This window comes from Triticum aestivum, chromosome 5A, assembly GCF_018294505.1.
Source record: "Triticum aestivum cultivar Chinese Spring chromosome 5A, IWGSC CS RefSeq v2.1, whole genome shotgun sequence".
Lineage (NCBI taxonomy): Eukaryota > Viridiplantae > Streptophyta > Magnoliopsida > Poales > Poaceae > Triticum > Triticum aestivum.
The window spans coordinates 53,558,239-53,586,138 of record NC_057806.1 but is presented as its reverse complement, the minus strand read 5'-3'; the positions used below and the strand labels follow the sequence as shown (position 1 = coordinate 53,586,138).

At 43.6% G+C, this 27,900-nt stretch overlaps 1 protein-coding gene and 1 long non-coding RNA gene across 2 annotated transcripts; both read left to right on the top strand.

Annotated features, from left to right (window-relative positions):
• The first annotated feature begins 15,675 nt into the window (after positions 1 to 15,675).
• On the top strand, positions 15,676 to 22,204 carry LOC123106554 (uncharacterized). Its single transcript, XR_006451386.1, has 3 exons — positions 15,676 to 15,687; positions 21,181 to 21,183; positions 22,057 to 22,204. It is a non-coding gene; the product is annotated as an uncharacterized lncRNA (long non-coding RNA).
• Positions 22,205 to 24,983: 2,779 nt separating this feature from the next.
• On the top strand, positions 24,984 to 27,009 carry LOC123106553 (protein IQ-DOMAIN 19-like). Its single transcript, XM_044528681.1, has 2 exons — positions 24,984 to 25,572; positions 25,674 to 27,009. The coding sequence occupies exons 1-2, from the start codon at positions 25,195 to 25,197 to the stop codon at positions 26,502 to 26,504; spliced, it is 1,209 nt and encodes a 402-aa protein (XP_044384616.1). The 5' UTR covers positions 24,984 to 25,194; the 3' UTR covers positions 26,505 to 27,009.
• Positions 27,010 to 27,900: the final 891 nt, after the last annotated feature.

Genomic DNA, 27,900 nt, shown 5'->3' with positions numbered 1-27,900 from the left:
CTCTGAAAGTGTCTGTTGGGTTGGCACGAATCGAGATTGGGATTTTGTCACTCCGTGTAAACGGAGAGGTATCTCTGGGCCCACTCGGTAGGACATCATCATAATGTGCACAATGTGACCAAGGGGTTGATCACGGGATGATGTGTTACGGAACGAGTAAAGAGACTTGCCGGTAACGAGATTGAACAAGGTATCGGTATACCGACGATCGAATCTCGGGCAAGTACCATACCGCTAGACAAAGGGAATTGTATACGGGATTGATTGAGTCCTTGACATCGTGGTTCATCCGATGAGATCATCGTGGAACATGTGGGAGCCAACATGGGTATCCAGATCCCGCTGTTGGTTATTGACCGGAGAACATCTCGGTCATGACTACATGTCTCCCGAACCCGTAGGGTCTACACACTTAAGGTTCGATGACGCTAGGGTTATAAAGGAAGTTTGTATGTGGTTACCGAATGTTGTTCGGAGTCCCGGATGAGATCCCGGACGTCACGAGGAGTTCCGGAATGGTCCGGAGGTAAAGATTTATATATAGGAAGTCCTGTTTCGGCCATCGGGACAAGTTTCGGGGTCATCGGTATTGTACCGGGACCACCGGAAGGGTCCCGGGGGCCCACCGGGTGGGGCCACCTGCCCCGGGGGGCCACATGGGCTGTAGGGGGTGCGCCTTGGCCTACATGGGCCAAGGGCACCAGCCCCTAGAGGCCCATGCGCCAAGATATAGGAAAAAGGGGAGAGTCCTAAAGGGGGAAGGCACCTCCGAGGTGCCTTGGGGAGGATGGACTCCTCCCCCCTCTTAGCCGCACCCCTTCCTTGGAGGAAGGGGCAAGGCTGCGCCTCCCCCCTCTCCCCTGCCCCTATATATAGTGGAGGGGAGGGAGGGCATCCATACCTGAGCCCTTGGCGCCTCCCTCCCTCCCGTGACACCTCCTCCTCTCCCGTAGGTGCTTGGCGAAGCCCTGCAGGATTGCCACGCTCCTCCATCACCACCACGCCGTTGTGCTGCTGCTGGATGGAGTCTTCCTCAACCTCTCCCTCTCTCCTTGCTGAATCAAGGCGTGGGAGACATCGTCGAGCTGTACGTGTGTTGAACGCGGAGGTGCCGTCCGTTCGGCACTAGGATCATCGGTGATCTGAATCACGACGAGTACGACTCCATCAACCCCGTTCACTTGAACGCTTCCGCTTAGCGATCTACAAGGGTATGTAGATGCACTCTCCTTTCTACTCGTTGCTGGTCTCTCCATAGATAGATCTTGGTGATACGTAGGAAAATTTTTGAATTTCTGCTACGTTCCCCAACAGACACCACAGATATAGTCCGGCGTTGGAGCTCGGATACATTCCGACGTTGGAGCTCGGAAGCGGTCCGGCATTGGTGCTCGGCCGCAAAAGATACCTCGAATGCAGTCCGGCGTTAGAGCTCGGACGCAAGAGGACACTGCCTCCCGGGAACAACTTCAAACCCGAGGTGTGGCATAAAAATAACAAGGCATTGATAAAGGCCGGAAACTTAAAGGGGATCCTCGGATACCCGATGTATAAACTTGTCGAATTCATTTCGGCGATCCTCAAGATCGAAGATGAGAAGATTTGTTGAACCAGTTTTCAAGACCGTCGACCGAAGATGAAGAACAGTTCGGAAGAATCGAGGAGCGTCCCTAACTTGAAGACCGGTTCAGGGGGCTACTGACGGTGTCCTGGACTAGGGGGTACTCAATACGTCATCTCCCGATCTGATAGATTGGGCCGAGGACCCCCGTGGCCGTATACTCATGGGCCAGTTCGGACAATTGCCGCATACAAGGAAGATTCCACAAGACTTGGCGATCAAGACAAGGACTTCTCTCCACCAGCGTATTCGGCTAGGACTCTTGTTAACCTAGGCCTCTGGTGCATTATATAAACCAGGGCCAGGCTAGTCGATAGATCATATATACATACAATCATACCATAGGCTAGCTTCTAGGGTTTAGCCTCTACGATCTCGTGGTAGATCAACTCTTGTACTACCCATATCATTAATATTAATCAAGCAGGACGTAGGGTTTTACAGTTCGGGACCCCCTACCCGAGATTCGCCGGTTTTGACACCGACACTCGTGCTTCAACTTTGACCGTAATAACTACCAAGACCGATTGCGGCGGGAGTAAAAATTATATCAGTGAATTCGTATTCGAAAGAAGTTTTTAATTATATAATTTTTTCTTCCGCCACAGTTGATCCCGTCGGTTAAATTTATGATCAAAGTTGGATCTCGGGAAGCGCGGGCGCACTATATTTTGGAATGGAGGGAGTAGTTTTTAGCTATGTACGTAGATGTGATGATACATTGCATGTAGTAGTATGGAAATGGGGATTTGGAAATGAGGCCTATGGTTGCAAGCTAGAAGATATGTCTAAATATTATTAAATAATTTATCTGTTTAATTGATTAAAATGTCCACGTGCAGTACAAAAAGTTCATGAATGTAAAAAATTGTTCGCGCAATTTCATAAATGGTTCACATCATTCAACAAATGTACCTGATATTAAAATATGTTCACATGTTTCAAAATATGTTTGCGACATTTTTACAAACTATTAATGGAAATGTAGAAAAATGTTCTTACCAACAAAAATTGCTCATAACATTCAAAAAATGTTCGCACGTTTAAAAATATACTTCATGACATATTTAAAAATTATGTTCCATGCGATGTTTGTTTTAAATTTTGCATATTTTTACGTCCGCGAAAGGTGGCACACAAATGAGGTATGTCCTTCGATACGACCATTTTCCGAACATATGAGGGATATGCACGACAAATGAAGAAAGCCAGTGGTGAAAGCCATTGGAGATGCCCTAACGAGTTCTTTGGGCTTAGAGCATCTCTAGCAGATCCAGCAAACCGGGTCATCCGCTATAATAACCACCGGTTTGCGAGATTCGTCCCGTAAATCTGGCCCGAACAGATACTCCAAATTCGGTTGTCCCGTAATTTTTTTTGTGGGATCCACATCTGCAAGCCCAATTCCTATGGCAGGAGGGAAATTTCAGCCACCAACCGCTTTCCTCGCAGCCGGCGCCATGACTTCCTGAACTCGATTCCGGCCAAATCTCACCGTCGCCGCCACATGCAAGCTGCCGCACGTCGCCGCCGCATGCGAGCTAGCTAGCTATTGTTGTTGTTGTCGCTACCACGAGCTAGCTAGCTGATGCCGCCGCCGCGAGCAGGACGGCCTCCACCCGGCCGCGTGAGCTGGACCACGTCTGCCCAACCCCGGGATGCAAGCCCTTGTGTGACCATGACCATGAGGAGCCAATTGCAACTCAGTTTACCCTTCCAGGGGGGTTTATGCTATTTTGTAGGACCTTGTTGTAAATTTAAATACTGACTAGTGGGTTTCACATTTGAAATGATTTTTATGCTATCTGTTCATTCCCGGCATCCTCCGTCCCGCAAATTTAGTTTACAAGATACCGTAAATGATTTTACGGGTCAATCGTATACGGGATCTGCTAGAGATGCTCTTATTACGCACCATGTCACCACATGCCCCTCTTGGCTGATCGCTCGGATGACTGCCCTTTTGTTGAGTCAATGCCTGCAACGGAGTAGATTGACAAAGTCACTCGGACGAGGATTTGCGGCACGCAAATGCAGGGGCACTCGGTCCCTGGTGCCGCTTTTTTATTTTGGCTTTCGATTTTCAAAGTCCTATATCTTTTAAACAATTTTTTTAATTAAGTTATGTTTTCATATTCCTGTTTATCGTGACCAGCGCTTTGAAATAAGATCCATTTTGAATATATTTTGATGAATTTTTAAAGAATATGTTAAGTTCTAATGATGAAACTTAGTACGACTAAGGTTCCCCTAGCGGCGGCTAGGGTTTTACTCCTTGCGGCGATTCCCTCGTCGTAAGTCCACCCACGTCCGGCGATCCTCGCCAAAACCTCATTACCTCTCTAATCACGGCGCTCTCCCGGCACCGCGACACTTCCCTACGCACGACGCTGGTCCTGGTGTAGGTTTCCCCCGGAGTCGTCCCCATGGCGGCGGCTTCAGATGCGTTTTCATCTATGAACCTTGGTTCTCAGGGTAAGGCAGATGATGATCTTGGTGATTTCTTTGAGAAGTTGGACCTCCATGAGGATGAATTTGAGGATGTGGTGGTAGAAGAGGAGGCACCCGAGCTAATGGAAGAGATCCCATGGTTAGCCCTAGCTAGGGTTCAGACAATGAAAAACTTTAGTCAGGCGGCCTTTTTCAAGGACATGAGGGCTGCATGGAACACGGCTAAGCCCGTGCGCTTTCGCCCCATTGGAGCCAATCTGTTCGTTGTTCAAGCTCAATGCCTTGGCGATTGGGATCGTATTATGTCCCAAGGACCATGGCTGTTCCATAACAAGGCAGTAGTGCTAGCTCCCTATGATGGCTATTCAGAGGCTGAGGAAGTACCAATGGTGTTCATGCCTATTTGGTTGCAAATCCACAAGCTGCCAGATGGCTACTGTAAGGAAGATATCATTGCAAAACTGCTTAGATCGGATGGTGAGATCATCGAAACGAGAATTGCTGGTAATTCCAGAGGTGACTACATTCGTGTTTGGGTCAGGCATGATATCAGGAAAACACTAACCAAGTTCGTGAGCATCGTCAAGGGGAAGGTTCGGAAAGTTTACGCTATCAGATATGAGAAGTTAGCAAGATTTTGCAGGGCGTGTGGCATTATTGGACATGATCATAAGGAATGTGGTAATGGTGTGTATTCAGAGAAGGACCTCAAGTTTGGTGACTATCTTTATGCTGATCCACCAGTGAAATTCAGGTCAGAGAGGGAATCCAACCGAACTGAGAAAAATACCCCTGAGATTCCCGTAGCTATAGCATCAGATGGGAAAGGGGAGACCAGCATGGATGGGGAGCTCAAAGACACATCATCTAGCCCCATCAAGCAGACCCCCCCTCCCCGGTTGGCGATGGACGTGGATAAATCTGCACGTAAGAGACTAAATGTGGATGGCGCAGAAGGGAGGGTGCCTAGCCAGGTGAAGGAACTGTTGCTGCTTACTGATGGTCAGGAGGACCCTGGTAGGGTGTCGCCAACGACTAGCTCAGGCAGTAAACGGGCAAAGAAGGATAGTGAATAGGATGATTCTGGAAACCTTTCGGCGGGCTCCCCGATGGAGCGCCGCCAGTCCCAATGAGTCAGCTAGTGTGGAACTGCCGGGGGGTGGGGAACCGCCGGACAGTTCGCGAAGTTGGGGCTCTTGTAAAAGCCCATTCCCCGAGTTTTGTCTTCCTTGCTGAAACAAGACAAACCTGTGCAAAGATTGAGCGTCTGCGTTGGAGGCTAGGCCTCAAAGGTTTCTGTGGTGTTGACTGCAAAGGTCGTGGTGGTGGTCTGGCTTTGTTCTGGGATGAAGCATTCCAAGTCACGGTGCTAGATTCGTGTACCAGATATATTGATGTAAGCATATTGGATCAAGGTTCAGGGAAGCAGTGGAGATCAACCTTCGTCTATGGGGAACCGCGTGTCGAGCATCGGCAACGCATGTGGGATCATCTCATTAGGCTAAAAGGCGTCCCTCATCTACCCTGGGTTGTGTGCGGGGACTTTAATGAGGCCCTTTGGCAACATGAGCATTTCTCAAGGACAAATAGAAGAGAAAGTCAAATGGAAGCCTTCAGGGACATACTCGAGGTCTGCGAGCTCGTTGATCTGGGATTCTCGGGAGTGCCATACACGTATGATAATGGCCAGTTAGGGCATTGCAATATCAGAGTCCGCTTGACAGAGTGTGTGCGACAGAGGATTGGAGGGAGCTTTTTCCTTTTGCAAGAGTTCAACACCTTGTTTCTCCTCAGTCAGATCACTGTCCACTGTTCTTGCACTTAGATGAGGCGCAAGATGGACGCAGGAAAGGAGCACCCAAGTATGAAATCATGTGGGAGAGGGATTGCAGACTATCGCAGGTTATCGCGGCGTCTTGGGCTCGGGTCAGACCGACCGGGAACCTAGGGAACATTGCTGCCTCGCTAAAGTCTGTTATGACTGATCTACGAAAGTGGAGTAAGGAAAATTTTGGGCATGTTGAAAAACATATTGAAACCCTTCGACTTGAGCTTGAAGCTCTGCAAATCAACAATGCCGACAGAGTGCAAATCAGACAAAAAATGGAGTGCTTGGATGAGTTGCTATACCGGGAGGAAATGATGTGGCTCCAACGCAGTCACATCGCCTGGCTGAAGGAAGGGGACCGCAATACCCAATACTTTCACCGTCAGGCAGTGTGGCGTGCGAGGAGGAACAATATAAGAAAACTTCAGAGAATGGATGGATCATGGTGCTCAGTTCCAACAGAGATGGAACGCATAGCAGCCTCTTATTTCCAGGAGGTGTATACTAAGGATCCTACCTTAGCTCCGGATGCTTTGTTAGATATGATAACGCCCAAGGTTATAGATGCAATGAATGAAAGGTTGCTGGCACCCGTTTCAGAGAAAGAGATCTCGGATGCGCTCTTTCAAATTGGCCCATTGAAGGCACCCGAGCCTGATGGGTTTTCTGCAAGGTTCTATCAAAGGAATTGGGGAGTGCTGAAAGAGGAAATTGTGAAGGCGGTACAGCAGTTTTTTATGACTAGGATGATGCCTGACGGTGTAAACGACACATCTATTGTGTTAATACCCAAGGTTCAACATCCCTCCTCCCTAAAGGATTTTCGCCCTATTTCTCTATGTAATGTCATCTACAAGATAGTCTCAAAGTGCATGGTAAATCGTCTTCGACCACTCCTTACAGAGCTCATATCTGAAAATCAAAGTGCGTTCATCCTGGGAAGACTTATTTCAGATAATTCCATCATTGCCTTTGAATGTTTACACCATATACAATCCAGTGCTGGAGGCAATAATTTTTGTGCATACAAGTTGGATCTTTCCAAAGCCTACGATCGTGTTGATTGGGTTTTCCTGGAGCGTGCACTTTTAAAGTGGGGTTTTGCGAGAGATTGGGTCACCCAGGTCATGGAGTGTGTGCGCTCGGTAAAGTTTGCGGTAAAGTTTAATGGAAAATCTCTGGAACAGTTTTCACCGTCTCGCGGTCTGCGTCAAGGTGACCCATTATCGCCCTTCCTGTTTCTTTTTGTTGCTGATGCTTTATCCGCTCTTTTACATGGTGTTGTACAAGAAAGAGGTTCCTGAAGGTATAAAAATCTGCCGGGGGTGCTCCGGCTATTTCACACTTATTGTTTGCGGATGACTCCTTGCTCTTTTTTCGGGCTGCCTCGGATCAAGCGGTGATTGTCAGGGATGTTTTGAACACATATGCCTCAGCTACCGGTCAACTAATCAATCCTTCAAAGTGTTCCATCCTGTTTGCTGACAGTTGCCCTCCTCGGGTGGTTGAAGAAGTGAAAGGTATTCTGCAAGTCACTCAACAGGAGTTTGAACCCAAGTACCTTGGCCTCCCTGTACCGGAAGGTCGTATGCATAAGGGCCGGTTTGAGTCATTACAATCCAGATTGAGCAAGAGGTTAATTGACTGGAGCGAAAGGTATTCATCACAAGCCAGCAAAGAAGTTTTAATCAAGTCTGTTGCACAAGCCATCCCAGTTTATGTCATGAGCATTTTTAAACTCCCTTTCTCTGTGTGCGATGATCTAACAAAAATGATGAGACAATATTGTTGGGGGGTGGAGAATGGCAGGCGGAAAATGGCATGGACTGCTTGGGATAAGCTAATTTTACCCAAGTTGAAAGGAGGTCTCGGTTTCAGAGACATGAGGGCTTATAACCAGGCGTTTCTTGCTAAGCAAGCTTGGCGTCTCCTAATGACACCGGATTCTCTATGTGCTAGGCTCCTTCGAGCTAAATACTTTCCCAATGGTAGCTTGGTCGATACAGTGTTTTCGGGAAACTCCTCGGCAGTATGGAAAGGAATAGAGTATGGCCTGGAACTAGTGAAGAAAGGCATGTTATGGCGTGTTGGCAATGGTGCTAATATTCGCGTGTGGAGGGACCCATGGATTCCACGTGGACCGCCATATACACCCATTACTCCCAAGAGGAACTGTCGCCTTAACAGAGTGAGTGATTTCATAGATGATCGGGGTAACTGGAAGATGGAGCTGGTACAGCGACACTTTTGGCAGCCGGATGTGGACTCCATCCTCAAGATCAGAACATCTGTGAGGCAACGAGAGGACTTTATTTCTTGGCCTTGGGAGAAATCTGGCATGCTGACAGTTAAAAGTGCTTATCATGTGGCGATGGCGGACCATTATGAACAGTTTTGTCCAGGTTCCTCCATCAATCACCCATCAGGTGATAGATCTCTATGGCGTTTAGTGTGGAACGCTGCGGTTCCACCAAAACTCAAAAACTTTGCTTGGCCAGTGGCCTCAGGCGCCCTGCCAACGGATGCTGAAAAGAGAAGAAGGCATTTCGAGCTAAGTGGGTACTGCAGACTGTGTGAACGGGAGCAGGAATCATCATTTCATGCGCTCATATCCTGCCCAAATGCTGCTAATCTTTGGGACTTAATGCTGAATCATTGGCATCTGCCGAATAGATCATTAATAAAATGGACTAGGACTAAATGGCTGTTTCACCTCCTTGCAGAAACACATGAGTCTATCAGGAGCAGAGTTATCATGGTCTTATGGAGAGTATGGCATCTCCGGAATGAGTTGGTACATGGTAAGTCCATACCACCACCAGAGGTATCATGCTCATTCCTTCTCAACTACTATAATACGTTCAGTCAGATTTCACGTGGGGTGGATGAGATAATCAAGGGCAAGTCTCCGGTGTTCACTGAAACTTTTGTCGAGAGAGAGGGCAGTATAAACCCCATGCATCGTGAGCCTTGGCCACCCCCTGAGATAGGTGCGGTGGCGCTGTCAGTGGACGGTTCATTTAGCGTCACAGATGGCTCGGCTGGATCGGGTATGATACTGAGGAACGCAAGCGGGGATGTAATCTTTGCTGCGTACCAAAAGTTATTCCATTGCAACGATGCCTTTGAAGCGGAGCTACATGCTATATTAGAAGGAATTAAACTGACAGTGGAGCACTCCAATTCAATGATCATCATACAATCAGACTGTGCTTCGGCACTTAAAGCTATATCTGATGCATCCATGGATAGATCAGCGCTCGGCCATATGATCCAGGAGATTAAATTTCTCTTAAGTGATAGGGTTTTTGTTCCTGTAAAAATTTCTCGTTATCAAAATAGGGTTGCAGATTGCTTAGCGAACTTTGGACGGTGTGGAGATAGCACAGCATGCTGGCTGGGGCAAGCTCCTCCGTGTGCCAGTGATTTAGTCGCCGAGGATTGTAACTCTATTATCTTGGAATAAAATCCCTATGACTTCCCGCAAAAAAAAGAAACTTAGTACGACTGTACGAGTGACTGATAGAATCAATTATTTTGTGTCTACGACCAACATAAAAAGTTGCTTAAAATTATATTTTTGAAACTTGTTGAAACTTGGCATTTTTAAATGCATAAACTGCAAATTACATCATTGAAACTTAAAGCTTTTTGAGAGATTTTCCTTTGGGTCTGTCTAGGTCTCAATCACGAAGTCTAAGTCGGCCGACATCATCAGTTTTTTTTTCTAGAACACGTCATCCCTTCGTTGCTTGTTGGTTGTGAAGCCAGCCCATGTCCTCCTCCCTTGTTGCTTTTTGGGCTGGCAATGTCTTCGTGCGTACTGGAGCAGCGTTGGGCCAGCAGCTGCTGCTCATCTCGGTGGTGCAACAGCTAGGATATTAGCTGCTGATGGTGCCATTTCTCAAAAACAAAAAAAGCTGATGTAGGTGCCTCAAAAAAACCTGCTGTAGGTACCCCTCAAAATGGAAAGTTGGTGTACGCACAAATTTCTTAACGGTTTCTATCAGTTTTTTTGGTTTTTATTTTTCATTTTTACTTACATTTTACTATTATATTTATTAGCTGGGCTATAAATTTGTTTTTTCACACATCTAAAAAAGGTACCACGAATCGTTTGCATCATGTACACGCATCCGCTCCTGCATCAAAAACATACGGCTGCATCATGTACATGCATGCACGGCCGATCTCCAGAAAAGCGAATCGCTATCCCACGTCATCATAGGAGGCATGCAATTGAAGTCGAGGGCGACACTTGCAGTTGCAACCATGTTGGAGACATGCAATTGTATTTGAAGGTGACACTTGCGGTTGCATGCCTAGTGTTGGACATGCAATCCCCCCCCCCCCCCCTTTGTCGCCGCTCACTTACAAAATGAAAAGGTCAGCTGCAGTCGGGTGTGTGGACATGCAGTTGTAGTCAAGGGCGACACTTGCAGTTGCAAGCCTAGTGTCAGACATGCAATTTCCTCCCCCCTCTCCCGCCGCCTATCGAGAAAAAAAAAAAGACCTGCTGCTGTTGGATGTATGAACATGCAGTTGAAATCGAGGATGACACTTTCAGTTGCAAGCCTACTGTCGGACATGCAATTGCCCCCGCTTCTCCCGTCGCCTTTGACAAAAAGACAAGACCAATTGCAGTCTGAGGGGAGACATGCAGTTACAGTCGGGATGACACTTGCAGTTGCATGTCTAGTATCGGACATGCAACTCCTCTCCAACCGTCGACTTACAAAAACAAATGTTAGTTGCAGCCGGGGTGTGTGGGCATGTAGTTGCAGTCGGGGGCGACACTTGCAGTTGCAGGCCTAGTGTTAGCCCCTCGCCTATCCCCCTCCCCCACCCCGTCCAACAAAATAATATCCAGTTGCAACCATGTTGGAAGACATGTAGTTGTATTCGAGGTCGACACTTGCAGTTGCAAGCTTAGAGTCGGACACACAACCGCCCCCTCTTCTGCCACTCACTTATAGAACAAAAGTTTAGTTGCATTCAGGTGTGTGGGCATGCAACTACCTACCCCTCTTTCGACACCCACCTATAAAACAAATGTGTAGACATGCAGTTGCAGTCGAGGGTGATACTTGCAATTGCAAGCCTAGTGTCAGACATGCAACTACCCACCCCCTCTTTCAACGCCTACCTACAAAAGAAAAGGTCAGTTGTGGTTGGGTGTGTGGACATGCAGTTGCAGTCAAGGGCGATACTTGCAGTTGCAAGCCTAGTGTCGGACATGCAAATGCCCCCTCCTTCTCTCGCCGCCCTCCGACAAAAACACAAGGCTAGTTGCATTTTGGGAGGAAGACATGCAATTGCAAACGGGGGCGACACTTGCAGTTGCAAGGCCTAATGTTGGACATGCAACCGCCCCCCTCTCCCACGGCTGATTTACAAAACAAAGGCCGGTTGCAGTCAGGTGTGGGCATGCAGTTGCGTGCCTAGTGACAGACATGCAACCACCTCCCTCCACAAAACACCATAGAATTTCGGGCGGATGTGACACTTGTAATTGCGTGACTAGTGAAAAACATGCAACTTCCCCCTTCCCGATAAAACACCACTGCGTTGCAATATCAGTCGCGGACGACACTCCACTTGCATGCCTATTGGCAGACATGCAACTACCCCCCTCCCCTGACAAATACACCACTGAGTTGCAATCGTGTCGAAGACATGTAGTTGTAGTTGGGGACCGCACTTGGAGTTGCGTGCCTAGTGGCAGACATGCAACTGCCCCCTCTCCCGGCGAAAAAAGAAAAAATATACGTAAAGGTCAGTCCTTCACCAATTGCATGTGGAGTAAGACGTGCGTAGTTGTGCACAGATAAACGAACATGCTACATACAATCAATTTTTCCTTCGAGGCTAAAAATAAAGAATAAATAAAAACATAGTTACACACGAATACAATGTCTGTTGATGACAAAAATAAGCGTGAACAATTAATAATTAATAAAATTCAAAAAAATAAAAATGGAAAAACACACAAACATACTTCAAAGAAGGAATTATGAGAGAGCAAAGAACAAGAAAAAATGAGAAGAATGGAAATAATTGATAATTTTAAAAGAACAAACAAAAAAATCAAAAGGGAAACTATCCTAGAAACCCAAAATGAATTAGCACAAGCCATTTTGAAAAAAAAACAGTACAGAATGTTGCGACCAGAAAAAGGAAATGCAACACAAATTTGCACGAATTGACGCATAGATTAAACAGTTTATCACATTACAAAATCTTATACGAGCAAAGTTTGACCCACAGAGTGGAGGAAAATAAAAAAAATGCATGGAGGAAAATAGAAGTGTGCATTGATTATGACATGCTACTCCCTCCATTCCTAAATACTTGTCTTTCTAGTCATTTCAACAAGTGACTACATACGAAGCAAAATAAGTGAATCTACACTCTAAAATATGTCTACATACATCCGTATGTAGTAGTCATTTGAAATGTCTAGAAAGACAAATATTTAGGAACAGAGGGAGTAGAAGATATAGGGAAACATTGGACACACATGTTGATCTAGTAAGAAAAAACAACACAACGCTTTGCTGTCTGCAGTTTGCATGGTCTATTTTCAATCGTAGCCCAACAGACATAAACAAAAAGAAACAGGCCGGCCGTGTCATCCTAACAGGCTGATTTAAACGTGGCAAGCAGCTAGCATAAAAAAAATCAATGAAGGCATCGACTGAGACTTCGATAGAAATTAGTCGACTGCTTTTTAGTCCTTCCGTTTTCCTTTTTATCATGCCTTCGCGCGGGATTCAAATACTTCACTAATCGCAAGCAAATGGAGCGGGCGGCAGGGCTTGGTAGGTGAGTGCCCCCGCACTGACGTGCCCCTGCGAATTTCCGAAGTCATTCCTAAAATTAAAAGTATCACATCTCTCTCTCTCTCTCTCTCTCTCTCTCTCTCTCTCTCTCTCTCTCTCTCACACACACACACACACACACACACACACACACACACACACAAACCAATGTCAAATGCATGGCTTTGCCATTATCTCTCCTCTCTCTCTAAAAAAACACAACCCATCTTATTTACTTTTGATAATTTAGATGGTTCATATGTTTAAAATCGAAATTCCTTTATGATTTTTTATATATTTTAAATCCTGATGACAAGACATTTCAAACAAGACAAATATTTGTTATTTATCATACCAGTTTAAATTTCATTGTTTCACAAATTGATTTAAATAATTTCACAAGTGATAACAACTATTTCCAGAAATGATTTCAATTATTTCAGAAACAATTTTCTATTATTTCAAACAAAGTTGAGCTATATTATCATTTGAAAAAAGTATTTCAAACCAGTGATTTTAACTTTCTCAAGAATGATTTCACTATTTGATATTTCCCATATCACTTTGTTTCAGAAAATCTGAACCAAAATCATATTTCACATGTCACTATTTCAGTATGTCATATTTGACATATTAGTTGTTTCACAAAATTTGAACTTAAACCACAAATCACATTGTTTCACTGTTGTGGTGCACTGTTGAACTACAACTCAATCTGAACTTCAATACTTGATGGATCTGTCAAGTGAAGAGCACTGGATACTCCTCCATGAGAAACTGTTGGATCTGTCAAGTGAAGAGTATCCAGTGCACCACAACAGTATCCACTGCCTCTGTGGGTTCTGATTTTCACTGATCAAATATTGAAGTTCATTGAATTGGTTGAAGGCTTGATCAGATAAAGGCATGTGGAAATGTTGATTCACTAGAAGATGATCAGCAGACAGTTCAAACACAGCCGAGGCATATAAATAGCCCATGAATAAGTGTTCGACGAGTGAGAGAACATGGAGAGGATTACAACAGTGACAACTAGGATAACAGATCACTCAATTGCTTAGGATAGCGAGCAATGACTAATTGGCTAGCAGCTAAGAGTGTTTTTCCTTGTTAAAGTAACGTATCTTTCCTCAAAAGGGAAGTCTTAATTTAAAGTATATAGTGCTGAATATTTTTTGTGAGCCCTACTTTGGTCACCAGTGACTAGATATAATATCTTCCAGTTGACTTAAGGCTAAAATAGTAGTATGCAATTTCTGCAGCACGACTGACTGTTGTAGTGCACTGTTGTGGTCGAGATCTCTCCGGCGGTGGACTTTCAAAGTGCAAAAACCTACCATATCTGAAGTTTTATATACTACAGCTCGTTACAGTAGTGGTCGAGATTTCTTCAGACTACTTTAACTCCTTCAGAGTGCGAGTACCACCCACCACATCAGAAGATTATAAAATTTGTCGAACCAATATCAACTCAGTTTAAGGACAGCAATGCAGTGGATTGCACTGCCAGGCAAGCAAATTAATCTGATGATGCTTTTAGGAGTATTGGCAAGTGAGTCCACCCTGGTTGGCTTATGATCCAGTGATCCACCTAAGACGGCAAAGGAGATAAGCCCACAGAAATTAATAAGTCAGCACACACAGGTTCCCACCCCAATAATTCCATCTGGCGCCTATAAATACACGCACGTATGCACACCCAAACGTACCACTCACATTAACTCAAGCCTTCATCCTTCTAGCCAACGTCTTCTCTAGTAGTCAACATGTCTTCCATAGGGTTTAGCTATGCACAGGTACACGTGAAGCAAGAGAGACCGAGGAGGAAGATCAGCGACGGCGAGAAGGCCGCGGCAACGACCACGATGAGCAAATTCATGGCTGGCGAAGAAGGGCAGAGGAAGAAGGGCTCTATGGGTGAAGAGGAGAAGAAGGCAGCTTGCAACTCATGGACCGCAGGGAGGGTGCATCCATTCGCGTCTTCCCCGGCGGCTGCGGCGCCAAAGGGTGGGCACCGATGAAGCTGGGCGGCCATGGGGTAGTATTTTGCGTTGTAATTTCTTCCCTCTATTGTGATGGATTAGTATCTTTTGTTTTGTGTGATCATGTTATCTTGTCCTCGTGAGTAAACAAAGTTTGTGTGTGCATCATGGTTGATCTAGTACGTACTCCCTCCGTTCTGAATTACTCGTCGCCAGTGGCGGAGCCAGCTATCTGGCAAGGCCTGGCAGCCGCCACACCTAAATTTGAAGCAACTATACTGGTACACCTAGGTGCTGGGCATGGGCATGGGCATGTGACGAGTACCTAGCTGGTGGCGATGATGTAAGACTCCACAGAATAAAAAACGCGAGTACATGCCTGATAAACGATCTAGTAGTACTTAAAGTTTGGATTTTAGTTGTATTTGCATAACAGAAAGTAATATATATCTAATATTCTAATGAGCTTTAGACAGTTGCATTTTACATGATTTCTCCTTTAGCTCTGCCACACCTAAAAATTATTCCTGCATTCGCCACTGCTCGTCGCAGAAATAAATGTATCTAAATGTATTCTAGATACATCCATTTCTGCGATGTCGCAGAAATAGATGTATCTAGATGTATTCTAGATACATCCATTTCTGCGATGTCGCAGAAATAGATGTATTCTAGATACATCCATTTCTGTGACGAGTAATTTGGAACGGAGGAAGTATTTGTTTAGACCATTATTGGTGTAGTAGGTTCTATCGGGGGCACACAGAGTCACGGGCCTGACGTGGAAAGACAATAAACAACGGGCGCTCTAGGCTTAGGGTATCTCCAACTATTCCAACCCTAAATGTCTGGATCAAACTGATAATACTCTAGAACCGGAGCCAGATTGAAGCTCTGTCTATTTGCCTTGCTAAACATGTGATTTCTTGTCTCTTTTAAAACAGACTTTTGCCCTGTTTTATATATAAACAACAAACAAATAAGGTACACAACTGAACGATACAATGTGATAAAGTAGCCCTCACATAACACAGATCCCAAAATAACTGGATCAAGCAACGCATGCATGCGACTACACTACCATTATTGGAGCACAGGAAGATCTGACTACAATGACACAAGATTGTAGCGTAGTTGCATGCGTTGCGTAATCTTACAACACGAGGTTTCATCTCTAGGGCGCCATCTTTTCCTCTTGCAATCCCTATCGACTGTATTCCTCTAAATTTTATTGAGCAATAAAACGAAGCGTGTGTTGAGTTTAAAAAAAGAAAACCTCATGCTGTAAGGCATGTATCTTTATCACTTTAGCTATATGTAAGTCGTCTGAATTATAAATTTGGGTAAGTCAATTTTTTTATTGTTGATTTTTTTATCAAGATTTGTGCGGGTTTTTTTTCTTGGGTGTGTTTACTGATTTTCTACTTACCCTGTTTTTCGTACCTTAATTTTTTCGCATATCGTATATTGAATTCATGCTTCTGCCAGTTGTTTCAAAAGTATGAACTATTGGAGACCTCTTGGCTCGGATACCATATTGAATTCATGCTCCGGCCAGCTGTTTCAAAAGTCCGAACAGTTGGAGCGAGGTGCGCAATATATTTCAACATCGTATATAGGGATTTTGGATTGCGATTTCCTTTTGGGGATCAAGCCGATACGTGAGGAAATATCAATTTGAAACTTGAATTTGTATTTGAGTTATGATGAGGAGTGAGGTAGATTCACATTGTTCAAGAAAATGAAGAAAATGGATCTCAAGAAAGCTTTCTTAGGGAGAAAGTTGGTTCAGGAATAGCTAAACAGGGCAATCTAACTAGCTGGTCAAAACCCTTTCTGCAGTGGGCTTTCAAACTCTCTTTTAGGCTGAGTTTTTTACTTGCCCCACGAGGGTAAGTCATTTTTTTCTTAGGCCGGTTTTTTGATTTGCCCTTGTTTGGGGTAAGTCAATTTTCCTATTAGGCTTGAAGCCGGTTACACAATGCCTTTTTATGCGTTTTTTGCTTTTCCTTTTCTTTTTCTTTTTAGTCGATTTTTCACGAATAATTTTTGCATATTAGATGAGTGAAAATGTATGCGCACAACAACTGTAGAGTATGTTTGTAAATTACACTACAGTGTGAAAATGCACTATTATATGTTCATTAAAAATGGCATATCTAAAAAGTGCAATTCAAGTGCAAAGTCTTGTGCAACTATTTTATTTTGATTTCTTGTTAAATGTTAATATCAATGCCACTAGTTCATTCTTCCTTAGAAAATTCATTATCTTAATTTTTGTAGTTTTATTTTATTTCTTTTCTTTTTTAGGGTAAACTACCAACGCCATTAACTTATTCCTTCTTAGGAACTTCTTATTTGCAAAACTTTCATTATTATATGCTTATAGTTGCATATTATGATAAAGTGCAAACTTTTTCATTATTTGTTTCATGTTTTTCATGTTATTTCTTCTTAAAGGCTAATACCATTGCCACTAATTCATTCTTGCATAGAAAACTTCATTATTTTGATTTTGTATTTGTTTTTGTTATATTTTCTTTATTCTGTAAAGGTAAAATGCTAATGTCACTAACTCATTCCTTCTTAAGAAACTTTTTTTTTTACAAAAAGAATTCACTATGATATGCTTATCCTTGCATATTATGAAAAAACACAAATTATGTGCAAATTTTGCAATTATTTGTTTCATTTTCTAAAATTTTCTTCTTATAGGATAATACTAATGGTACTAATACATTCTTCCTTCGAAAACTTCATTATTTTGAACTTTTATAGTTTTAATTTAATTTTATTTTTTTAAGGTAATATCAATACAACTAATTCATTCTTCCATCTAAAACTTCAGTATTTTGAATTTATTTAGTTTTTTCATTTTCTTTCTTCTTCAAGGGTAATATGAATGCCACACATTCATTCTTCCTTATAATACTTATTTTTTTAGTTTTTTATTTTCTTTCTTCATCCAAGGGTAATACCCGTGCCACTAATTCATTCTTCCTTGTAAAATTTCATTATTTTTATTTTGCTTTAGCTTTTATTTCGTTTCTTTCTCCTTGAAGGCTAATACCAATGTGACTAATTCATTCCTTTTTGGAAAACTTATTTTCTGTGAAACTTCCACTCGAGTATATGCTTATTCTTGCATACTTTAAAAAATTGCATTTTTTGTCTAAATTGTGTCATTTATTTATTTATTCTTATTTATTCTTTCTTTTTAAGGGTAACACCAATGCTGCTAATTCATTCTTCCTTGTAAAATTTCATTATTTTGATTTTGCTTTAGCTTTTATTTCGTTTCTTTCTTCTTAAAGGCTAATACCAATGCGACTAATTCATTCATTTTTGGAAAACTTATTTTCTGTGTAACTTCCACTGGAGTATATGCTTATTCTTGCATACTTTAAAAAATTGCAATCATTATCTAATTTGTGTCATTTATTTATTTATTCTTATTTTTCTTTCTTTTTAAGGGTAATACCAATGCTGCTAATTCATTCTTCCTTGTAAAATTTCATTATTTTGATTTTGCTTTAGCTTTTATTTCGTTTCTTTCTTCTTGAAGGCTAATACCAATGCGACTAATTCATTCCTTTTTGGAACTTATTTTCTGTGAAACTTCCACTGGAGTATATGCTTATTCTTGCATATTTTAAAAAATTGCATTTTTTGTCTAAATTGTGTCATTTATTTATTTATTCTTATTTTTCTTTCTTTTTAAGGGTAATACCAATGCTGCTAATTCATTCTTCCTTGTAAAATTTCATTATTTTGATTTTGATTTAGCTTTTATTTCGTTTCTTTTTTCTTGAAGGCTAATACCAATGCGACTAATTCATTCCTTTTTGGAAAACTTATTTTCTGTGAAACTTCCACTGGAGTATATACTTATTCTTGCATACTTTTAAAAAATGAAATTTTTTGTCTAAATTGTGTTTTTTATTTATTTTGTCTTTCTTTTTAAGGGTAATACCAATGTTGCTAATTCATTCTTCCTTGTAAAATTTCATTATTTTGATTATGCTTTAGCTTTTATTTCGTTTCTTTCTTCTTGAAGGCTAATACCAATGCGACTAATTCATTCTTTTTTGGAAAACTTATTTTCTGTGAAACTTGCACTGGAGTATATACTTATTTTTGCATACTTTAAAAAATTGTGTTTTTTGTCTAAATTGTGTCATTTATTTATTTATTCTTTTTTTTCTTTCTTTTTAAGGGTAACAACAATGCTGCTAATTCATTCTTCCTTGTAAAATTTCATTATTTTGATTTTGCTTTAGCTTTTATTTTGTTTCTTTCTTCTTGAAGGCTAATACCAATGCGACTAATTCATTCCTTTTGGAAAACTTATTTTCTGTGAAACTTCCACTGGAGTATATGCTTATTCTTGCATACTTTAAAAAAATTGCAATTTTTGTCTAAATTGTGTCATTTATTTATTTATTCTTATTTTTATTTCTTTTTAAAGGCAATACCAATGCTGCTAATTCATTCTTCCTTGTAAAATTTCATTATTTTGATTTTGCTTTAGCTTTTATTTCGTTTTTTTTCTTGTTGAAGGTTAATACCAATGCGACTAATTCATTCCTTTTTGGAAAACTTATTTTCTGTGAAACTTCCACTGGAGTATATGCTTATTCTTGCATACTTTAAAAAAATGCAGTTTTGTCTAAATTGTGTCATTTATTTATTTATTCTTATTTTTTCTTTCATTTTAAGGGTAATACCAATGCTACTAATTCATTCTTCCTTGTAAAATTTCATTATTTTGATTTTGCTTTAGCTTTTATTTCGTTTATTTCTTCTTGAAGGCTAATACCAATGCGACTAATTCATTCCTTTTTGGAAAACTTATTTTCTGTGAAACTTCCACTGGAGTATATGCTTATTCTTGCATATTTAAAAAAATGCATTTTTTGTCTAAATTGTGTCATTCATTAATTTATTCTTATTTTTTTCTTTCTTTTTAAGGGTAATACCAATGCTGCTAATTCATTCTTCCTTGTAAAATTTCATTATTTTGATTTTGATTTAGCTTTTATTTCATTTCTTTCTTCTTCAAGGCTAACACCAATGCGACTAATTCATTCCTTTTGGAAAACTTATTTTCTGTGAAACTTCCACTGGAGTATATGCTTATTCTTGCATACTTTTAAAAAATGAATTTTTTGTCTAAATTGTGTCATTTATTAATTTATTCTTATTTTTTCTTTCTTTTTATGGGTAATACCAATGCTGCTAATTCATTCTTCCTTGTAAAATTTCATTGTTTTGATTTGCTTTAGCTTTTATTTCGTTTCTTTCTTCTTGAAGGCTAATACCAATGCGACTAATTCATTCCTTTTTGGAAAACTTATTTTCTGTGAAACTTGCACTGGAGTATATGCTTATTCTTGCACACTTTAAAAAATTGCATTTTTTGTCTAAATTGTGTTATTTATTTATTTATTCTTATTTATTCTTTCTTTTTAAGGTTAGTATCAATGCTGCTAATTCATTCTTCCTTGTAAATTTTCATTATTTTGATTTTGCTTTAGCTTTTATTTTGTTTCTTTCTTCTTGAAGGCTAATACCAATGCGACTAATTCATTCCTTTTTGGAAAACTTATTTTCTGTGAAACTTACATTGGATTATATGCTTATTCTTGCACACTTTAAAAAATTGCATTTTTTGTCTAAATTGTGTCATTTATTTATTTATTCTTATTTTTTCTTTCTTTTTAAGGGTAATACCAATGCTACTAATTCATTCATTATTAGGAAACTACTAATTCATTGGTATTTCCACGGTTTCATTCATTTTAAATGGTAATTTTATTTCTTCACTTTTATTTTTGTTTCTGTATTCTTTAAGGTGACACCACCACAAGTATTAGAGTTTCAGGCAAGCGATACTTTTTCTTATTTTGGTCATCAGGTTAACAGCTCACACTTATTAAAACCATGCAACTCATGCAATCGCCATCCTAATTATTCTGCAGGCTTGGAACTGTGTATGTTACCTCCATTGTACAACAGTTTTCTGTTGAAATATTTGTACTAAATCTCAGGGAGTCGCCATGTGTTGTTGGGTTCCTTCCACTGCCCATCACTATGCATTGCATGTTGTGATGCTTGTGGTTAGGTTGCATGTGGCAAAGCTGACACCGGACGTGTAGGTAAAAGACGTACGTCGGGTCGTGGTTAGAAAAGACCGCCCAGTCCACAGAGCTAATTCTTGTGATAGATTCCGCATGTTTTAGGTCGGGTCAGGACGACCACTAGTCGCTCCATATCTTTATTGTTTGCTCACATGCTATGCTGTCAGTTCCTAAAAAAGAACTGTTCAATCAATCTTAGTCCTCTAAGGCAAAACCATGTCCCTCGCCAAAAAAAGAGAGGCAAAAACATGTACTGTGATGGATGTCTGCGCCTTGCTTCCAGCGAGTCCAACTGTCATTGTCTGCCTCAAGTAGATCGTTTAGCGGACTGGCCCAGTACGTTTACGTTCATCAGTTTCCTTCATTTGTTAGCTTTGTTCGTAACTTTTACTTTTGTTTATATGTTGAAATATTTTCAAGTGATTACTTATAAAATGCTCACCAAATCAGAAAAGTGTCATGAAATTTAAAATTTTATCTGTGCAATTATGAAAATGGCATATATAGTTCCAAATTATTCGTGCCAATCTAAAAATGTTCACATGTTTTGAAATATGTTCATGACATTTTTAAAATATTTAAAAATATTAATTTATTGCCTAGTTTGTAAAAAAAAGGTGTTCATAAATTTAATAAATGTTCGTGCTTTTAAAATAGGTTTAAGAAAAAAATCATGAAATGTAATAATTTATTGGCACAGTTTTAGAAAGAAAATCATAACATACAAAAAATGTTGTAAAACGTAACAAAATGTTTGCGTGTCTTAAAAAGTATTTATGATATTTTTAAAAACTGTCAGTACTTGTGTTTTAAAATGTCCACAGTGTATTCCAAAATTGTTAAATGTGCATTTTACTAATGTTCAACATGTATTAGGATAAATGTTCAACATGTATTTTAAAAAAGTTGAGCATGTATACTTCAAATGTTCAATGTGTATTTCAAAAAAGTTGAGCATGTATACTTCAAATGTTCAACGTGTATTAAAAAAATGACATGGTTTTTAAAAACAAAAAGAATGAATGGAACAAAAAGGGAAAACATAAACAGAAAACCGATGGAGAAACACAAAAAAGAAAAGAAAAAACCAGACGGAAGATTCTAAAACCGGTCTGTGTCGGTCCAACTTCCCAGAACCGCACTGTTTGGCCAGCCCACGCTCTGGACAATAAATTTCACGGGACATGAACAAGTTGACGATGAGCTTGTTGAGTACTCCCTCCGTCCGGGTTTATTAGGCCTCTCAGCATCACAAGCATGTCCCTTTTTATAAGGCCTTGCTTTGGAAAGGTGCATGCATGCAACCATTTCATCGGTTGTATTGAAAGCCATTGTTGTTGGTGCTATGGCTGGGAAATTAATTCACTTCATGCATATTTCTTCATTGGCTGCATGCATGTGAGAGAGTGCATTGGGAGTGGAATGGAAGAATTAATGTGAGCAATTTACTATGTGTCTTGGTCTAAGAAAAGTTGTCTTTAGGCCTAATAAACCCGGACGGAGGGAGTATTTGTGGGTGCTCCATGGACAATAAATGTCTTCAATGTTGTGTTTACTTCAAATCATTTGGACCGTTTGTTATGTCTACTTCAAATTATTTGGACCATTTTATTTAATAGTATTTATTGGTGCCTTAAATTTTTCTTTTTCTGATTATTGGGAATGAGTGCCTTGCCGAGATTGATGGATTTTCTTGTTCGGACCGCAGGCCCCTCGGTTGATTGTTGAGCAAATGTCCGTCAATGCGAAGGGGGCAGATCCCGGCCCGTTGGCCGGCTTGTGTGTATCGTTCGTCCACCACCGGGAAAATATCGGGGTGCTACCGTGATACGAGCATCCAGGAGCCGTTGGATCGCAGATCCGACGACATCTAAAAAGCTATTGTATCTGTGCGTAATTTTTAGACTTTAGGATGATGTTTTTGTAAAATGTTCAAGAGGTCTTAAGAACCATTGGATCTGGGATCCAACGGCTTAGAAGCCCGTATCACGATAGCATCTATGAGCTGGTAGCACCTGATACTTTCCCGTCCGACACCTCCGGTCTACGGTCGCCGCCACCGTTTTCTCTCTTCCAACCTAGTACTAGACATGGCTAAAAGATGAAGAGAATGTGATGAAACGAAATGAACAAGCTAGTGAGAGCAACTCTAGCAGACCTCGCATCCGGCGCAAACCCGCATAATTCCGGCGATTATACGAACTCGGCCTATTTTTCTGGCTAGACCAGAGCCTGCATCGGTGTCCGGTCGTAAATATTTTTGCCGCAGCCCGCAAACGCAACCCCCGAGCCACTATAACTACGGGTTTGCGGAGCAGATGCGGGTCGAAACCCTATTCCCCCGCAGCTGCGTTCCCCTCCAATTCCCCACCGCGCCGCTCGATTTCTCGCCGCCGGCGAGCCTTGAACCACCATGGCCGACTCGGGGGATGAGGCGGAGCGCCGCCGCCGCGCCAGATCTGACGCGCGCGCAAGCGGGGGGCGCACCGGTGGCTCAACCACGGTGCCCGGTCGCCGCCGGCATTCAACCGGCGCGAGCTCGACGAGTTCGAACTCGGGCGCGCCCGTCGCCGCCGCGCCTCCTCCGGCAACTGGTCCCCGGGGAGCTCATCCAGCCACGGTTCCGCGGGGTGCTCATCCGCGGGCGCATCGAGCTCGCGGCTCGTTCCGGTGACGAGGAGCCGGAGGAGGCCATGCCCGATGCGCCGCCGCGCCGAGGCGTCATCGGACCCGAGGACTACCTCCCACCGGGGCAGGAGGAGCTCCTCGAGCGGTCGGCGAGGGATCAGGAGGAGATGGAAGAGCGCATCCGGCGCGAGCTCGAGTACGAGCGGCTCTTCCTCGAGACGGGCCTCACGGCATCGCAGGCGCACGCATTGAAGGAGGCTGACCTGCACGTGATGAAGGCGAAGCTGTACATCGAGGTCGACTCCGACTCCGACTGATCGCCGCCGGTGGGCAGCTACCGTGGGAGTTCCGGTGAGCTCAGTTTTGTTGTAGTGGTGCGGTAGCGTAGGCCCTGTCTAGCAAATCTAACCTTTATGTATGTATGTGACGTGTACGAACTTATTATGTGAAGAAGAACCATCTATGCGAGCGAGCTCCGGCGAGCTGCTGCTTAAATTTCTCGCGCGGAATGATTTTTTTTTAAAAAATAAGGGTTTGTTTGCGGTTTCTAGTCTGCCGTCGTAAAATTCGGTCTGCATAACCGCTCCCGTGCGACTTGCAAACACATTTTGCGGGTCAGCAAAATGCGACGTGCTGGGGTTGCTCTGACTGGGGAGAAGACCAAGCTCCTGGATTGTCCATTCAAACCGAATCAGAAGCACAGCCCTAGATTCATTGCCCGACTTGAATGAGCGACAGCATATCATATGGTAGCAGCAGTACGTACTCCGTCGGTCCCTGCCACAGGGTTCCAAGGTCCAGGCTAGCACATTAATCCCACGGTGTCCACCACCCTCATAAAACCCTACACGCAACAGCTCCAAATTAAGCTGCACCTACACAGATCAACAATGCAAAGGCCAAATGGGCACATTAGTAGCATAATTAGTACTACTACAAGTACTCATCATCAGCACAATCTTGTGCATCATTCAGAGTACTACCTAGTAGTATCTAGTAGCTAGCTATAGCCTATATATACTAGCTAGCTTCCCTTGGATCATGAGCAATCGCCGTCTTGTGCGGAGGAAGCTCCTCTGACGTACGACGCCTGCCGTTAGGCCACTGACAGGTGGGTCAAGTTTCAGTCGGGCCCATGAGTCAGCGACGGAACGGCACCCTGCCGCACGGCAGGGGATCCTCGTCCGTCTTGTGGTGAGTTGTGCCATGTGAGGAGTTCCTTTCTGCAACACGATGAGGAGGAGTACCGTGGACCATCAATGGATCTGTGCTGCCCACATTGACAATTTGGGGTTTCATTCAGCGTACTCTACTCACCACATGCAGGCTCCTTTTAACCGTAAATCGCAATTAAGCTTATCCGGACCATATGTAATTAGCGAGGACAGACAGGCCCCCTTTTTCCACGCTTGAAGTTTTGCAGTAAAAGCTGAGGGTCGTTTGTGTTGGGTACAGAAATTACTACTGATATTTAACACTTGACATTGCCCTCCACCACCACCAGACCATCTCCCTGCACATGGCAGAAGCAGAGCGCAATGAGAGTGTGAGAGAATGGGAGAGGAGATCCATTGTGTTGATAACTTGAGACCATTGGATCATTCTTCATCGTTCCTCGTTCTGCTACTTGCCTCTGCATGCTGCTGCAAAGATCGACGCGTGATGGAGTGGAGCAAGTAGTGGCGGCGGCTGCAGCTGCGGAATTGTAGCGTGTTCTCTGCAGATGGGCAAGGCTGGCAGGTGGCTCAGAAGCTTCCTCACCGGCAAGAAGGCCAGGGACAAGGGGGCAGACGACGGCCTGCCGGCGCCGGCCGCCAAGGAGAGGAGACGCTGGAGCTTCCGGCGTCCGGCGGCGTCGGCGAGCGCCAGGGACACGAGCAGCGCCACGTCCGGCTGCCACGGCAAGGGCCAGCTCGCGTCCACGTCCTCGCACTGCTTCTTGGAGGTGCATGCGGTGACGGTGCAGGACCAGCATGCCGTCGGTGCTGCTGCGCCGCACGAGGTCGCGATCACCGCGGCCACGGCGCCGCCGGAGGGCAGCGCCCGTGACGCCGAGGAAGCCGCGGCCGTCAAGATTCAGGCCGCCTTCCGATCGTACCTGGTATGTGACGCTCCGTACGTACGTACGTCCCTATGAGATGGAAGCTACTACGTGCTTGTGCTGCAGCGTGGTTGATGGGGGGTGGTGAAATCCATGCGCAGGCGAGGACGGCACTGTGCGCGCTGCGCGGGATGGTGAAGCTGCAGGCCATCGTGAGGGGCCAGCTGGTGCGGCGGCAGGCGGACATGACGCTCCGCCGCATCCAGGCGCTCGTCGCCGCCCAGAGGCGCGTGCGCGCCGAGCGACTGCGGCTCCGGCTCCTCGACGACGGCACGCCGCCGGCGCGGACGAGCCGCCGGTCGCCGCAGCATCACTGCTCCCCCCGGAAGCCACTATCCGCGGCAATGCAGGAGCAGAACGGGGAGATGGACAGCGGCGGCGGCGGCGGCGCACGGCGCAACAGCTGCTGCTCGACGCCGGCGAAGGCGGAGCTGTACTACAACCAGAACCAGAAGGCGTCGCCGGGGCCGCCGGGGCTGACGTCGGACTTGAGCGTGCGGACGTTCAGCGACCGGTTCGACGAGGAGCACTACTCGGCCGCGTCCTTCTCCGCCGCGGGGTCCGAGGCGAGCGGGCGCCACCGCGGCAAGGCGTGCCACGCCCACGCCGCGAGCTACATGGCCAACACGGAGTCGTCGCGCGCCAAGCAGGCCCGGTCGCAGAGCGCGCCGCGGCATCGCCCCGAGGCGGCCTCGCCGTCGCGGTCGTACGAGCGGCCGCCAAGTGGGGGCGGCGGCCGGCGCAGGGCGTCCCTCGACCCGCGGGACCTCGCCGGCCAGGTGCGCGCTCCCTCGCCAAGGAGCTCCGTTGAGGCGGGGCGTGTGACACCGCATGACAGGCCCGGCGCGTCGCTCGCCGGCAGCGAGTGCGGGTCGTCGTCGAGCACCGCGCTGCTGCTGGCCTCGGCGGCCGCGGCGCGCATCGCGAGATGAAATGATGACTCTCCGCACCGACGCGGAGCGAATGAAATTTACTGCCACAATAAAAAGCATGTTTCTGCCGTGAATTATCTGTCCTGCGGTAACAATCGTGGACGGTCTATTCTATCACGACATCTTCAAAGCGGACCCTCAAATCGTCTTCAAGATTTAAATTGCACAGTTCGGACATGTTTTTTGATCAAACGTGATTCTGTACCTATCGAGCGGTCGGGATGCACTCTTTTGCGCAAACACGAGACAACCTGGGGATTTGCAGAAGTCCGAACAGCAAACATGTAGAACTCCGACATCGCCGGCCCACTCAAAACTCCTCCTGGACCCGGCGCCTTCATCCTTCTATTTTCTCTCCTTCCCCTTTTCTCTTTTTCCTTCACCGCCGCTCCAACACCCCGGCGACCCCGCGCACACTCCTGCCGGAACTCGACGAGCCAGTCACCTCCAATGAGCATTACAAATTTTGAAAAATGTTTGTTGCCATAACATATCCAGATTTACCAAAGAAAGCTTGTTCCGTGGTATTATGTTCAACAAGTTTGCCATGGTACGTTCAAAGTAAATTGCCATGCTATTCAAATTTGTTTGACATGGTTTGTTGAATAAATTGGCCATGGTTTAAAACAAATTTTGCACAGTCCAAGAATAATTTACCGTGGTTATGTTCAAAAGAAATATTTAGTGGTATGTGCAATGAAATTTGCCATGGTCCAAATAATATGTTTGCCATACAAAAATTGTAATGTGTAGAAAACAATTTTACTTAGAAAAATGCAAAAAATAATAATCTAAAATTGCCATGTGAGGAATTAGAAACATTTCCAAAATTATCATGAATACGATAGAAAATTCCTAAAGCTTGTAATGGGACCATTACGAAAAGACCTAAAAAATTCATGTTTAGAAAGACAAAAAAATGATTTTGCCAAGCAATTTGTCATGTCTAGAATTGTCACATGACAACTTTCAATCAGAATTGTCACATATAACAAATGACATGAGACCGAAAAAAACATGCAGTGATTGTTAAGTTGATCTAAACTTTAAATCTAAAATTATCCATATGACTATTAGAAACATATTTAGAAATTTAACACGTCTTATAAAGCAAGTAATTCAAAATTTACCATCTAATCATGATATTTTTTTTGCCACGTGGACATTACAAAAATATTGCCATGTGACAAGTTTGAAAAATCATAAATTGCCATGCGGACATCAAGGAAAAAATGTGAATTTCCCATCATTAGAGAAACAAACATGATATGACTTTGCCATGTGAGAAAATGAGAATTGTTTTGTAAATTTGCCTATGTAGAAACAACATTTCTTAGAAAAAGCAAAACAAAATCTAAAACCCCCTCCTGAATACACGATTGAGCACATGTCTAGC